Here is a 14,806-nt window from a genome sequence, read left to right on the forward strand (position 1 = left end):
CAGCTTCCCTGGGAAGCTTACCAGACTGATCAAAGCACCGGTGGATGGATGGTGTGCAAAACTGTGTGAAGATTTCGGGCGAACATTCCAGTTCGTTCGAATCGCGCCGAGGACTAAGACCATCACCTTACTTTCGTGCCTGTTATTCAACATTGCGCTAGAAGGTGTCTTGCGGAGAGCCGGGGTACGATTTTTAACATATGCAGTTTATTTATTTGTTTCGCGGATGACATGGACATTGTCGGCCAAACATTTACAAAAGTGGCAGAACTGTACACCCGCCTGAAACGTGAAGCAACAAAAGTTGGACTGGTGGTGAATGCGTCGAATACAAAGTACATGCTTGTGGGCGGAACCGAGCGCGACAGGGCCCGCCTGGGAAGCAGTGTTACGATAGACGGGGATACCTTCGAGGTGGTCGAGGAATTCGTCTACCTTGGATCCTTGCTAACGGCTGATAACAATGCTAGTCGTGAAATACGAAGGCACATCATCTGTGGAAGTCGGGCCTACTACGGGCTCCAGAAGAAACTGCGGTCAAAAAAGATTCGCCACCGCACCAAATGTGTCATGTACAAGACGCTAATAAGACCGGTAGTCCTCTACGGACACGAAACATAGACAATGCTCGAGGAGGACTTGCAAGCACTCGGAGTATTCGAGAGACGGGTGCTTAGGACCTTCTTGGCGGTGTGTGGCAGCGAAGGATGAACCACGAGCTGGCACAGCTCTATAGGCAACCCAGCATCCAGATGGTAGCTAAAGCCGGAAGGGTACGATGGGCAGCACATGTTGCGGCCTCGAACCGTGTATTGTGGCGTCAAATTGTTGATTCAGTGTTATATGTTTAGATGTAAATTAAACAAATGAAAAATGATTAAGATGAGATAAAATGATAAAAGGCAACATTTTGCAAACCTAATGCTACCTAATCAATACAATTTGTTATTTCCATTATTCAATATTTCCTGAAAAAAGAGCGGAGCCAATGTGGTTACAACAGATATGAAGACAAGTGAACTCTGAAAAACAGCAGCAGCACTCAATTCTCGCTTAGTTACCAACCTCTCGCAAGCCTTCTTTGTGAAAACAAATGCGATTGCGAGAAAATGAAGGTTAATAATTCTATGCTGTTTTGCCTAGTTAATGCACAGACAAACAGACGTAACAGCTTGAACATTTTTTTCTGAAAAATCCATCACAATCCATCACCATCGTCGTGATGTTTCGTAAGACATTGTCACCAGAAGGCACTGGAGTGAAATGTCAAACTCGAAGGATTATGACGCTAGCACCTCTCGTTGAGAAACGTGCAATCAATCAAATTCAAATTGATCGTTGAAGTCATGGTCGATGTTAATTTCTCTAGTATTACGTCTATTTGTCTGTGATTCAAGCTTTGTTTGAATGCTAAAATAACTGTTGGCATAGGGTGCTGCAAATAACATCCGTTCAGTTCTCTTTACTGATTCATTTAGGTCCAACACCCACGTAGCGATTTTTCTCAATGCCACGTCTACACAAGAGCGATGCACAAATGAAACAATGAATGAAATTCGAGTGCGTGTGCATAACTTCATAATGAACCTATCTACAAACTCCAATATTTTTTACCATATTCGATACTGTATAATAGTTCTCAATGAACTCATGGATACGCAATTTTCGTTTGTTGTTTGACCCTTTTAATCATATTGTGATATAAGTCATAACTTATCTAAAATCAGACTTACGTCGTCATCCAATCCAGAATTCCGTTGAACTCCAAGGCGAACCTTGGAGTACTGCTTGACCAGCACTCGCCACACAACATAAGCCATCGTAGTGATTTATTCTTTGGTATGTTTGTTACACCCGTTTGTACGTTTTAAAAATCAAGAAGCTCACAACTCTTCCAGTAACCAACACCAGCTTTTCATAGACGGCGAGCCAATCTGCTGAATGACTATTTTCTTTTTGGCGCGTAACTTCTGCAACTTTCCACTACCGACGGTGCTAATTATTTTCCATTGCTTAAAACATACAATCATCGATGAAGCTTGCCACCATTCATGCTACTTTTAGCTTTTTTTTCGTTTCCCCACTGTGCTTCTATTCTTCACTTACTTCTCTCCGAGGTAACAACTAATGGACAGGGTGGACGACGGAGGGGAAATACATTTCCGAATTATCTTCGTCCCACATATATAACCAAGACAAAATGAAAAAAAAATGTTATCGCATGTGCAATTCACAACACTTATAATCAAACCATTGCCTATATTTTCATCAACATCGGCCAAGGGTAATTATCGATTCTGATATATTAATTGTAGAAAGAAACTCGTACAACATTCACAACATATGCTACTACAGGAGCATCCATCAAAAAACACTGATGAAGGCACTTCAGTGATCTTTCATACTTATTTCCACACTTGTTAAGCACATTTCTACCACACTTGTTAAACCAACTCTTTCTTCCTAAATTGGATCATTATCGACGGATTCTCGAGATGCTCGCTTCGCGCTTGTGCAAGCGCGCCATTTCCTTCATCTTAGGACCACGATGCAAAATTGCAAACCATTCGTTTCGACTCACTTTTGTCGGCAATACGTATACGTGATTCGATCAAAGTGTTGCTTAATTTGATAAGCCCTCTTATTATTCATTCAAATTTCGGCACACGCCCCGATCTCAATCCACTTTCCGGTAATCTATCCACGTTTCGCCCAAGGTTTAGCACATTTTTTCGTAGACCACCGTAACAGTAAAATTATTCACTTTGCGATTACTATTTTTTTCGTATGGTTTAACTGTATATTCAACAAGTTAGTAATTATTTTAACTAATCTTGAAAGTAGGTTTTAATTGTTTTTTTTTTCTCAAAGATATCCGTTTGAAAAACTTCTGAACGCACGTTTTCGATTCGTAATTGCTCCGGCAGACATAGGAAGCCTAGCAACGATCCCGCGTTCGCGCGCGTCAATTCAAAACATCAATCAGTTGCAAGCGCACCCACTTGACGAATGTCGGCGATCGATACCGGGCCCGCGCGTTGAAACGCGCTCTGATGTTGCTATTGCTACGGCAGGTTGCACACTGACTGGGGAGGCGAATCCACCCAAGTGGCACCGGTAAACCTCCGGTACCGAGTACGGGCTCTCTGAGCACGTGGCTGTACAGACAGAAGACACAGTTAGGTATCGGACTCTGCAATCATTTTGGTAGACTTTGTTTTGATCCAGCTGTTCGCCCGATAACAATAGAAGCTACCAGCTGGGCGAGGTATTGTAGCGGAATGGTGCATGCTTTTCTTTATTTTAAATTGATGGAAAAGCTACTCGCTTCTGTTTGCTATCAAGAGAGATTGAGTTGGGAGGAAATCAGGTGGGCTAAATTTCATAAAGGCATTGATGGGGCAGTGTGATTCCGTCAGAAGTTTGTTAATATGAAGCACAAAAAAAGGTCAGATACTTTGTACGTTTTAAATGCAAGAACTGGTTTAAGCATCGATTCCCGAACGAACAGGTGCAACAATTGGAAAGTTCTTACTTGTCATAAGGCGAGTAAGTACTTCTTTTTTTTCTTCTATGGCTCTACATTCCAACTGGAATTTGACTTGCTTTTCAAGATGGTATTCTACATTAGCATTTCCTCAGTTATTGATTGAAAGCTTTTCAATGCCCGCCATTGCATGATAACGTAGCTTGTGTGGCAAGCACAATTGATATAACGCGAAAACATCATAGACCGAACCGAGAATCTAGCTCGCCATCTCCGGATTGGCAATCCTACGGCTTGCTCGCAAGGCTAACCAATAAACCAAATGGATGTACCCAGGTTTTTTTACACGGTTGGAATTTATTAATTTCTCGGTGAACCCGAACTTTCACAGCTTTTTAAATACTACCTGAATTTTCTTTAATTTTTTGTGATTTTTTTCGAGTGGTTTATTCATTGTTACATTGACTGTGAAGGTCTTAAACGACTAAAACCAAACCGTGTAAAAAAAACCTGGGTGTAATCGAAAAATGACAAATCCTACAAAAAAGTGTTATACGGGTGACAAAATCACAAAATGTTCGATTGAAAATATTGAGCAAAATCCAAATGAAGTCCCACACTAAAAAAAATCAATTTGCAAAGAATACCCCTTTTGATTAGACGAAATTTTGTCTCAAGATAGGTAACTGTGTTCCCTACCAAGTCCATACAAAGCAAGCTAGGCACTTTTAAGGAAAAAAAAGTTTTTGAACAAAAACTTTTTCTTGTTCAAACTATTTTTTAGTGTATTTTTATCTGAAACTAAACCAGTGAAGCTCATACCCTCCCCTCGAATATGTTATCTTGATGCGATGGGTGTCAAGCAGCCTGCCTGTCACCAGGCTGCTTGACTGCTATAGTACTGCTGGTTTGGTTTAACTGTGTGGTATTTGTAATGAAAACCGTCGTATGTTGGATCTCTGCTTTGTCAGCGAAGAGATAGGCGGACGCAGCCAAGTTCTTCGTGCTCCTGCTCCTCTTGTTAAAATAAGTCGTCAGCACCCAGCGCTTCATATTCTACTCAGCGAATGTCAACCATACGTCTTTGAAGATTTCACTGAAACTCAGACCTACGTCTATTGGAAGACTGATTTTGACGCGATTACCCGCTTCTTGTCTCGTGTCCAATGGAACGAAATACTTGACGACTTTGATGCTAATGCTGCTGCGATGCCTTTGTCAAATGTATTGGCATATGCCATCGATCAGTTCACTCCCAAAAGAATTCATCGTACGCCGACTTTCCCTCCATGATCTAATCGACACCTCAAACGTTTGAAAGCGGCTAAGCGATCGGCTCTCAAGAAATACTCGAAGTTTCGAACTAAAATCGCATTACATCTCTCTGAATAATCGCTACAAACAGTTGAACGAATCCCTTTTTAGTTCTTACCGTCAACGCATCCAGTGCAGCCTAAAAACAATCCTAAACGGTTCTGGAATTACGTGAACGAACAAAAACGCAAATCTGGTATGTCCTCGTCTATATGACGCTCGGTGTTGCAGAGGCTTCTCCTATAAAGGACATCTGTGAACTTTTCCGCATGCAGTTCAGCAGTGTTTTCACCAACGAGACTCTTAAAGAACAACAAGTATCTGCTGCAACACTAAATGTCCACCTTAATTACTGTTGGTACTCACCCTCCCATTGAATCTGAGACTGTATTGAATGCTTTTACGAAACTAAAACGCTCATCAAATCCCGGACCAGATGGAATTTCGTCCTTAATTTTAAAGAAGTGCTGAACTGCTCTATCTCTACCATTATTGGCTGCCATTTTCAACACATCTTTACGCTCCGGAGTTTTTCCAGATTCCAAACTTCTACATTTTTCCAGTCTACAAAAAGGGCGACAAACGCGAAGTTTCAAATTACCGTGGAATCGCTTCTCTCTGCGCAATGGCGAAACTACTCGTAATTATTGTCCTCGCATTCTTAACACACAGCTGCAGTAATTATATAACTGAAACTCAACATGGATTCATCCCTAAAAGGTCTACCACCACAAACCTCGTATCGTACGTTTCGTTTATAGCTCGTTCTCTACAGAATCGACTCCAAGTTGACGTTGTAAACACTGATCTATCAGCTGCCTTTGATAAAATCAATCATCAGATTGCGGTGTTCAAACTGCAGCGACTTGGATTTCATGGAAACATCTTAAATTGGCTCAATTCCTATCTAGTTGATCGGAAAATGTCTGTCAAAATAGGAAACAATATTTCTACATCTTTTAATGTTACATCAGGTGTTCATCAAGGAAGCCATCTCGGGCCATATCTTTTCCTTTTATATTTAAACGACGTAAATTTCTCTATCAAAAGCTTCAAAGTTTCGTGTACAGATGAAATATTGAGATGTGGAATAAAAAAAAGCTGTTTAAAGGGACCATCTCAGTAAGCCAGAAAATATTTTCTAATATGGCATAATTTGCTTCCATGAGTCGATATCGAGTCATAGAACATTGACTCATGGAGGTTTGACTGTAGTCTTAGACTACCTTAACAAAAAAATTACAATGAAATATATTAAAGACACGAACAGTTTTCATTTTTCACAATAAGGCATAACTTATACACTGAGTTTGATAGTATAGTATTTGATGATATATAACGAACAACGATAAAAGAGAGGCAAAAACGCTTAGCCTCTTCGAATCATACAACTGACTCGAATAAGCGGCACCCACAGAGGGGGTTTGATAAAACACGTTTTTCTCGTTCATTTTATGTTGGGGGTCGAATTTTTTTTTTCGCACTGCTTGTATCCACCCGAATCATCATCATTTCATTCCATTTTCGCAAATGTTCCTTGTAAAATGTAAATATTAGTGTTAGGTCTCCTGTCATTTGAGCTTTTTATAAAATGGCTTATAAGCCGCTTGGTGCACTGAAAACCAAAACTACCCAAAAGTGGGTTTTTTTGCACTCAAAACCGTGGTTTGAGCCAATAACCCAAATTTGAGTAAAATTACTTTTGTGACACTAGGTAGTTTGCTTTTAATCCCATGTAAACAATTTACCCAAAGCTGAGTTTAATTTATCCAAAGCGGACCTTAATCAACCCAAAATATAGAATATTGAATTTACTCAAATTTGGGTTATTGGGCTGAGCAAGCTCGGTGAGGTGTTTGCATCTTGCTCTAGTTTTGATAGCAATCATGGGAAAGAAAGGGAAAACTACCCAAATTTGGGTAAATTTTCTCTGTGATATTCTCATGAGTGCGTATATTGAACTCAAAGTTTAGGTTGATTTATCTGTCCGTGTGACTCTTCTGAATGATGATTAAGACCAAATTTTCAAAGCGGCTCTGTTTTTGTGGCCGGAGATGTAGACGTTGATTTGATGAGTATGGTAGCACTTTTACGCGGATCAATATCAATATCAGGGCAGCAGGGACTATGTCCAAGAGCTTTACGACCCGTCCCACGGCCTCTGCGAGTTAGGGGGCCTGTCTAGGACGTGTTCGAGCTTGGCAGTGGGCTCTGTTAAACCTTTACAAAAAGCTGCATGTGTTCGCAAGCAGGCCCTATCAAAGCGACTATGTGGCGCTCAAAGCGCACAGGAGCCCAGGGAGTGCCAATTGGCACATCAGGATCAATACCAGTGAGATCCTGATTATGACATTAACGAACCTTGTCTTGGATATTATAATATTGTGAAAGCGAGGGCTGGCAGTCTGACATTCCACTTTCTTAGTAGAGCCGGGCCTTGTAGCACGCTGTCCAATCCTGCCACCAAGCTTTGCCTGCTGTGTGGGAGTAGGCTCAGATGCCCTTTCCTGACGTGCGCTAATCTGGCGTCAACCGTTGCATGGCCTGCCATGATAGATAGATAGCCATGGGACAGGGATTGAAAGAGAGAGAGAGAGAATGAACAAGTCTCTCACTTATCATCTCTGTATACATATACGATATGTAGCATACCTCGAGAGACTTTTTTCGCCAGCTGTCATGATAGAGAACTGATTCATGAGGCTATACCCCATGATAAATTTCTTTTAGAAAGCTCCAAATGCGGGGATAACTGGCTCTGATGATGCATTTCAACTTGTTCTACACAGCTGTGCAGTAATCAGCACGAAATGAGCGAAAACAAAGCGAGAATCACCATTTTTATGTGGGGGCTGCCTATCCGATTCTGTTTTTTCGCACTTGTATACAAGTTTGATGAATTTAATATCATGACTTGTTATGATTCGAAACAGTTTTTGCCTCTCTTTTATCGTTGTTCGTTATCTCAAGCTCTATCTGGAATAAGGGCGAATGTCGCAAGAGAGGGGAAGTCGATGAAGAGAATCCTCTCTTGCGACATTCGCCCTTTTACCAGATAGAGCTTGATCTATTGAGTGCCATTTCTGCAAACCCTGATCAATGGTATGTTCTATTATTGCTGCTACACCCCAACAAGGTGGCCATTAGAACAGTTCAACCCGATGATCGAAAGGCTCTCGTCCGACCTAGTGGGTTGTAAGCCGGTCATCATAGCAGGAGATTTTAACGCCTGAGCAGTGAAGTGGAGCAGCAAAAATCCAAGTGGTCAAGCGTTACTAGAGGCGCTAGCGAAGCTCGTCAGTCCTGGTCTGGCACCAGCCTTGGACTGGAGGGTGGCCCATGGCCATGGTTACACCCATAGTGATCATCTAGCAATTCGCTTTAAGGTGATTATACAATCAAGCCATGTGGTGAATTTTTAATTCACCACACGGTTTTCTACTCTTATTATAAAAAAATCATATCTAGCATAATAATTTTCGTACAATGCTGACATTAAAGTCGATTGTTTAGCATAAGTGAGCAAACGATCTTCGGATGTTTCATCCCCATGGGCGTTGTGGTTCTCTCAATTTGTGTTCTTGAAAAATTACTAGAAAAAACACGTGGTTTCCAAGATGGCCGATTTGTGGCTTTGTTGTATAATCACCTTAAGATCAACTGTGGTGTGCAACATTCGAAGTCCGTGGATCCCTGACAGGTCCGTGGGTGGATGACCAATAGCTTCGAAATCGAAGTTTTCACCACAGCCCTGGGGTTCGAATCCAACACTGAAGGGCGAAGCCAATTTGACAGCCTGTTGATAATGATTGTTATTATTTTACGTGAGCCACGTCGCGTCGCATCGCTCGTCACGTTTACTCTGGCTTGCCCCGAAGGTCTAAGCGGGGAAGCGTTGGTAGCTGTCCTATAACGCACGTGCGACGCCACCATGCCGAGAAATGGCAGACACCTGGTTTACTAGTGGAGTGCCGAGATTGCGGCCCTTTGATCAACCTGCCTCAAAGCTGGACGAAGGATGCAACGTGCCCGCACCGAGGATGAAAGAGCGGAACGCCGTGAAGTGTTTCGAGCTGCGAAACTGGCCTTCAACAACCTATGCGAAGAAGCCAACGCGAATCCATGGGATGACGCCTACAGGATAGTGATGGCCAAGACCAAAGGGAGCTCTTCATCCTCCGAACGGTCCCGGATAGGTTGGCGAGGATTATCGAGGTCATCTTCCCGTCCAGAGCTACAAGTCCCTGGCCTCCTGCACCGCAAGGCAATATGGGTGCGGCCGAAATGGTGGCTCCGGTGACGAACGAAGAGTTACTCGCGGTGGCCAAATCCCTGGTAACGAACAAAGCACCAGGACCTGATGGAGTTCCGAACAACGCTCTCAAGGCAGCAATCATAGCGAACACGAACATGTTCAGGCTATCTATGCAGAGATGAGTGTAGATTCCCCGAAAGATGGTGGTGTTGTTGTCGAAGGCCGGGAAGCCGCCGGGCGACCCATCGCCGTATAGACCAATCTGTCTTATAGACACGACAGGTAAGTTGCTAGAGATGATCATGCTCAACAGGCTGACCCCGTACTCAGAGAGTACGGACGGTCTGTCAAGCAATCAGTTCGGTTTTCGCAAGGGTAAGTCCACGTTGGACGCTATTACCTCAATAGTAAAGACCGCCGAGCTAGCGATCCTACAGAGGTGTTTGATACTTTGCGTTAGTGACACTTGATGTGAAGAACGCATTTAACAAAAAAAAATGTTGTAGCAACTGCGACTAACAATTGTCACATATGAGTTGCAGTAACCTATATGGAACATGTGTGCTTCTAGGGTAGGTACGGCGGCCCGTCCTGGGCGAGAGATCCGTTATGGTTCTCCGTATTTGCGCCTTTGAAGTTAGGTTTAAAATAAAATAATATGAAGAATATTCATTTATTACATTTGATTCATGAAGAATGGTTGAAAAATAAATGAAAGACACAACTTGGGAGTGACTCGTGACAGCCGGCTGGTATTAGATTAGAATGCAGGTTCCATTTTGAAAAAAAGGAAGTTGTTCGGGATCCCTCGGTAATTTTTTTAAATATCCAGGAAATCTAAAATAATGAGCTATACTGAAAGTTGAAATTTTAGCTTTTTTTTTTTGTGATAATATTGTTCTAAGAGAGACCGTGTAAGAAAACGTATCTTAGAAATTCCGGAGAGTTTTGCTCAAAAGTTCCAGAATTTTTTTTTGAAAAAATGCCGCTGAAATTCTTTTCTCCTCAGGAAATTTCGAAAAATATTGAAAAAAAATTTAAGAGCTTTCCAAAAAAATCTGAAGAGTATCTCGAAACTTTAAGATATTTCCGATAAAATTCTGTAGAAATTCTTTTGAATATTCTAAACAGTTTCCTGAGAAAATTCGGGAAAAAACGCCGCCGCTACATATTGAAAACTGATATCACTGCCATTTTTTTTATTCTAGAGAAGGCTAATTTTTTTCTAGGGAGGGCTAAAGTGTTATTCAGTACAGTATATTTTGCCCACAATTTCAAAACTACATAGCGCTTTCAAGTGCACATAACTCCAAAAGCAAACAACAGGCAAAAGCGAAAAGCAGTTTTTTACCTTTGCTCACTTGCAGCATACACGAAAAAACGTCTATAAATTTTTATTTTTGTTAGCAAAAACGCGAGGTGAGGTTTTATAAAAAGAAAAAAAAATAGATTCTCAAATTTTCCCGATGCTCCTCAAAATTCCCGCACATTTAATCTATATCTTTTACGCTTACTAACCCATGTCTATCTACAAGAAAAGTATCCCTGAGAGGAATGGGCAAGTTTATCAAATTTAGTCGACACATCGCAATATCAAGGATAGGGAAACGAACTGAGCCACACAAAAACTATCCGTATCGCGTTGAAAACACTCTCCGTGGGGAGTCCTTTCATATTACCATTTCACATTGACGGGCGCTGTTATACACTTTTAAGTAAGAACGCTGCTTATGGGCCCGACCGAACGTCCCCTTTCCTATGTACGATTATTCAAACAGGAGATAATAAGCACGCAATCGTCATTTTTTGGCGTTGAAACAACCTATGAAAAATGCGAATGATTTATTGGCCTACGTATCGCGCGACACACCTGTTCTTGATTAATTTAAATACCTATATTGATTTTTAGGAAGTTAGGAAGAAGCAGTACATGCTGATTTGAAAATGAAGTAAAAACAGCGTCGTATGAAAAAACTGACTTGTATTGGATGATAATATTGTATCGATAAATCCACGAATAAATTGAAGGGATAATATCAGCCTCCTACCATTACTGCTAATTTGGTTTAAAACGGTGAAAAGCTTTTTTTGTTTTGGAAAGTCAACTTTTGGGTAATAATTCTTATAAAAGACAAATGTCGTGCTCAAAAAATGTTAAACAACTCTAAATGTATGTTTGCATAAATCTGCATCCAACGACCGTTCCGACAAAAGCAATGTCAAAATCTCAGACGGTCGATGACTTCCGGACGGTTGACATCAACTATGAACAATGCCTTACCTCAGAACTTCCGCCGTGCACCATCGGTTTGTCAGAGACTATTATTTTACAGAATGCAGTTTCTGATTTCGTTTTACCTAACATTTAATCCAATTTACCTAGAGGTACAACCGCTTCGCTTCCACCACGCATATAGATTAAAGTGGCTTTTATTTATTTCTTCCCGCTGCTAGCATTGTAATTTTAATTAGAAAAACAAGCGGCCAAGAGTAATATTCCCTACACAAGAACTGATAAAACCTAAATTGAAAATAATGTTATCACAAACCTTCATCTTTCCATACTATTTTTTCAATTATTCGTAACTATTCATAGCTTCTTCTATTCAAGCTTCTCGGAATATTTTGACAAGTCTAAGTTGGAAGGTATATTTAGAGATGAATAGAAGAAAGTTATCTCATTGAGACTTTTAAATTCCATAATAACGAAAGAGTTAACTGATCATAATTGTTGCATGTGGACTTAGTCCAGTTATCATTGACTTACCTTCCCAATGAAGCGTTGCATCCACTCATGAGTTGTTGTTCTTATCTCACGAAGAGATCTATTGGCATTATCCATAATTTTACCGTAGAACAAGTTCAGATTGTGTAGGAAAATCAAAAAGTTATCCACAAAACTCATCATATTTTTGCAGTTTAAAGTCCCTGGATTCTGACATTGGGGAAGCACTCCACTGCTACTAGATTTGTCTTGGATAATGGAACCGGCGAAATCCACAAGTAACTACGAATTAACATCGAACCATTGAAACACAGTTTTCGTAACCGCGTCGAACGAGAAACAACGTACTACTAACCACAAGGATGTAACTGACCAAAACAAATTCATAACGGGCGCATCATCGACTTCCATCGCATGTTCGAATATTCCACAAACCGCCCAGTCTAGCCAATAGCCATTTTCCAAGCTAGAATTCTCTTTGCACTCTTTCTTTGTTTGCGAAATCTGTGGTAAATTCTAGATATACTAATAGTTCATAGCTTACATTTTCACCTACGCCTAAATACAGGGCTGGTAGCGATAAATGGCGTTCAAAATAGTGACTTAGTGACCAACGATGACGAAAAAAGTGACCAAATAGTGACTTTCAGAAGCAGAAAAAGTGACCAAATAGTGACTATTGTATGAAGCACTAACCAGGTAGTGAGCTGAGTTGCATTCGTATTGTTGCTGAGTAACTCGTAGTAGATCGGAAACTAGGGATATCATGTTTTTTCGAATCCATATTAGAATGCTACAGAAATCAAGAGAAGACAAAAATTTCAAAATCATGAGGATTACTACTGCTGGCCGTGTGCATCTTCATCGTAACTAGGGAGAGGATGGATCTTAGCAGGGGACAACGGACTTGGCGACACCATCATAAATAGCACAGAGTTGGATATTGAGGAAGGTATTCGTTGGGACATCCAGAGGCTAGCAATATGACCATGGTAAACCTTATTCCGTAACACACGGGAGCAGGTAACGAGTTACGAGTTATTACATTAAACCATGCTTATAATTTCAACAAAAATTTTGAATTTTGAAGGTACATAATAAATTTTATCATGAGCTCGAAGTTTTTAATGAAACTGCAGTTTGTGTATGAAAAAGGCAGAATGAAGTATAACAAATTTTGCGCTGTCTTTTACTATCGAACAAAAAATATTGTCTCGTTAAAATATATTCCCAAAAGTTTCACCATATATAGATGATTCAGCTGCAAGACAGTATGAAAAAGTGCTAGAACGATGTTTTGGATTGGGCTTTCGCTAATTTGTATGTAGTTAGACGTGTGAACATTCGTTTTGGCACGTTGAAAAATTAACACGGTTTTTCGGCAAAAAAGAAATAAAATGATCTAATCAATTAGGGGGAATGACGGCTTTGGCAGGTTTTGTTCTATTATTGTCAGGGGGTTTTCTATAACTAATTATGCTCAAATTTGGCCTAAACATTCTATGCATATCAAAGAATATTGTGGCCAAATTTCATAAAATGTGGTCAACAAAAACCCCCCTGACAATAATAGAACAAAACCTGCCAAAGCCGTCATTTCCCCTACTAGACAGAGAATTATTTGGAATCACAAAGCTTATGAATCTTTATAAGGAAAAAATGTAAAAAAAAACTTAAAGAATCCAAAATTATGATGACATTTTTAAAATACGATTTTTAATAATTAAAAATAACATTTTTAATAATTAAAAATAACATTTTTAATTGAAACAAATTTAAATACATATAGAATCCATTTGCCATTTGTTTTTCGAAACCCTCCTGATCTCGGTTTCATTAAACACATTAACTTATATCTAACATGAATTTTACCGAACCTAAGTTTCCCAAGTTTCAAGTTTCGTAAAATGTGTGAAATTGCTTTGGAAAACTATGAATTTTTTTCAGAAATTATAGCGGAAGTTGATTTTCTGTGGAAAACCTAGTGAAAATTCTAGGATTTTTTTCGAAAATTGTGCAGAAAATACTTCAATCCTTGTGAAATCTTTCTCCAGGATTTCGAACGGAAACTCCAACAGAAATCCGATGGCGAATGTCAGCACAAAATATTCCGGAAATTCTGTCATACCATAAATTCAAGGCAGAATATTTTGTAGACATTCCTACTGTCTTTCAGGAATTTCCGCGGAAACTGCACGTCAATTACTATATAAACTTCTCCGCGAATCCCTGAAAAAAAAAATCTCCTTCAAATACAAGCGGATTTTTTCATGAATTCCGATAGAAATCTTTTCGAGAATTCCTGTAGATATTGTTTGGTGAATTCCTAAGAGAAACCTTCCGAAAATTATTTCCCAAATTCAAGGCGAAATATTTACGGAATTTGACATACAGCTTTATGCGGTCATCGCTACAGAAATTACAGTGAAAGTTCCTCTACGAGAAACAAAGTTAGGAAGCTTTTTATAACGAAGGTGAATTTTTCTCTAGATACAGGCAACTTACCCAACTTAGGAAGTAGTGCGCTGGATTCGCCTGAAGATGCGCTAAACAACGCTTCAATTAGTTTGACAGAAGAAAGTTAGGTTCGGAAGTCCCGATGTCCGAATTCTAATGTGGTGCTACGCCGACAATATCATGCTGTGTGGTTCGTCGTAGAGGGGTTTATCAATCAGAAACCAAGAAATATGTCGGAATTATGTCAAAATTGACGTGACAAAAAAATGGATATTCAGAAACGATGAAAAATGACAACAAGTGAAGTTCTTACCCTTATAATGCTTGTTAAACGAGTTCTCAAGAGTATAATGCATTCAATAATGGCTTGGAAATATCCAAAAAATTGGGTAAGCATAGACTTCAAATGTGGAGTTCCTTCTCAACGACATTTTGCTATCGAAAACAAAACCCTACGCTCCTTATTTATTAAATTTCCACCCAAAACTAAATCCGCTCGAAGCCTCAACCGTTATGTAAATCCGCATCAAATCCGCGAGAATAGCAAAAAAACGGGAAAATCGCGAAA

The 14,806-nt window shown here is 40.1% G+C and overlaps 1 protein-coding gene across 2 annotated transcripts in view; it reads right to left on the reverse strand.

Moving 5' to 3' along the window:
- Positions 1-12,333, reverse strand: part of LOC134211362 (uncharacterized) — a 712,214-nt gene extending 699,881 nt beyond the window's left edge. Inside the window, exons 1-2 of one of the 2 annotated variants that reach the window (XM_062688150.1) lie at positions 2,582-2,599; positions 1,734-2,124 (exon numbers count right to left, since the gene is read on the reverse strand). In XM_062688150.1, coding sequence (XP_062544134.1) covers positions 1,734-1,820 — 87 coding nt within the window. In that variant the 5' untranslated portion in view covers positions 1,821-2,124; positions 2,582-2,599. Of the gene's footprint in view, positions 1-1,733; positions 2,125-2,581; positions 2,600-11,823 lie in introns of those variants that run through there. The other variant, XM_062688149.1, reaches the window with a different exon arrangement.
- Positions 12,334-14,806: the final 2,473 nt, after the last annotated feature.

Source organism: Armigeres subalbatus, chromosome 2 (assembly GCF_024139115.2).
Source record: "Armigeres subalbatus isolate Guangzhou_Male chromosome 2, GZ_Asu_2, whole genome shotgun sequence".
Classification (NCBI taxonomy): Eukaryota; Metazoa; Arthropoda; class Insecta; order Diptera; family Culicidae; genus Armigeres; species Armigeres subalbatus.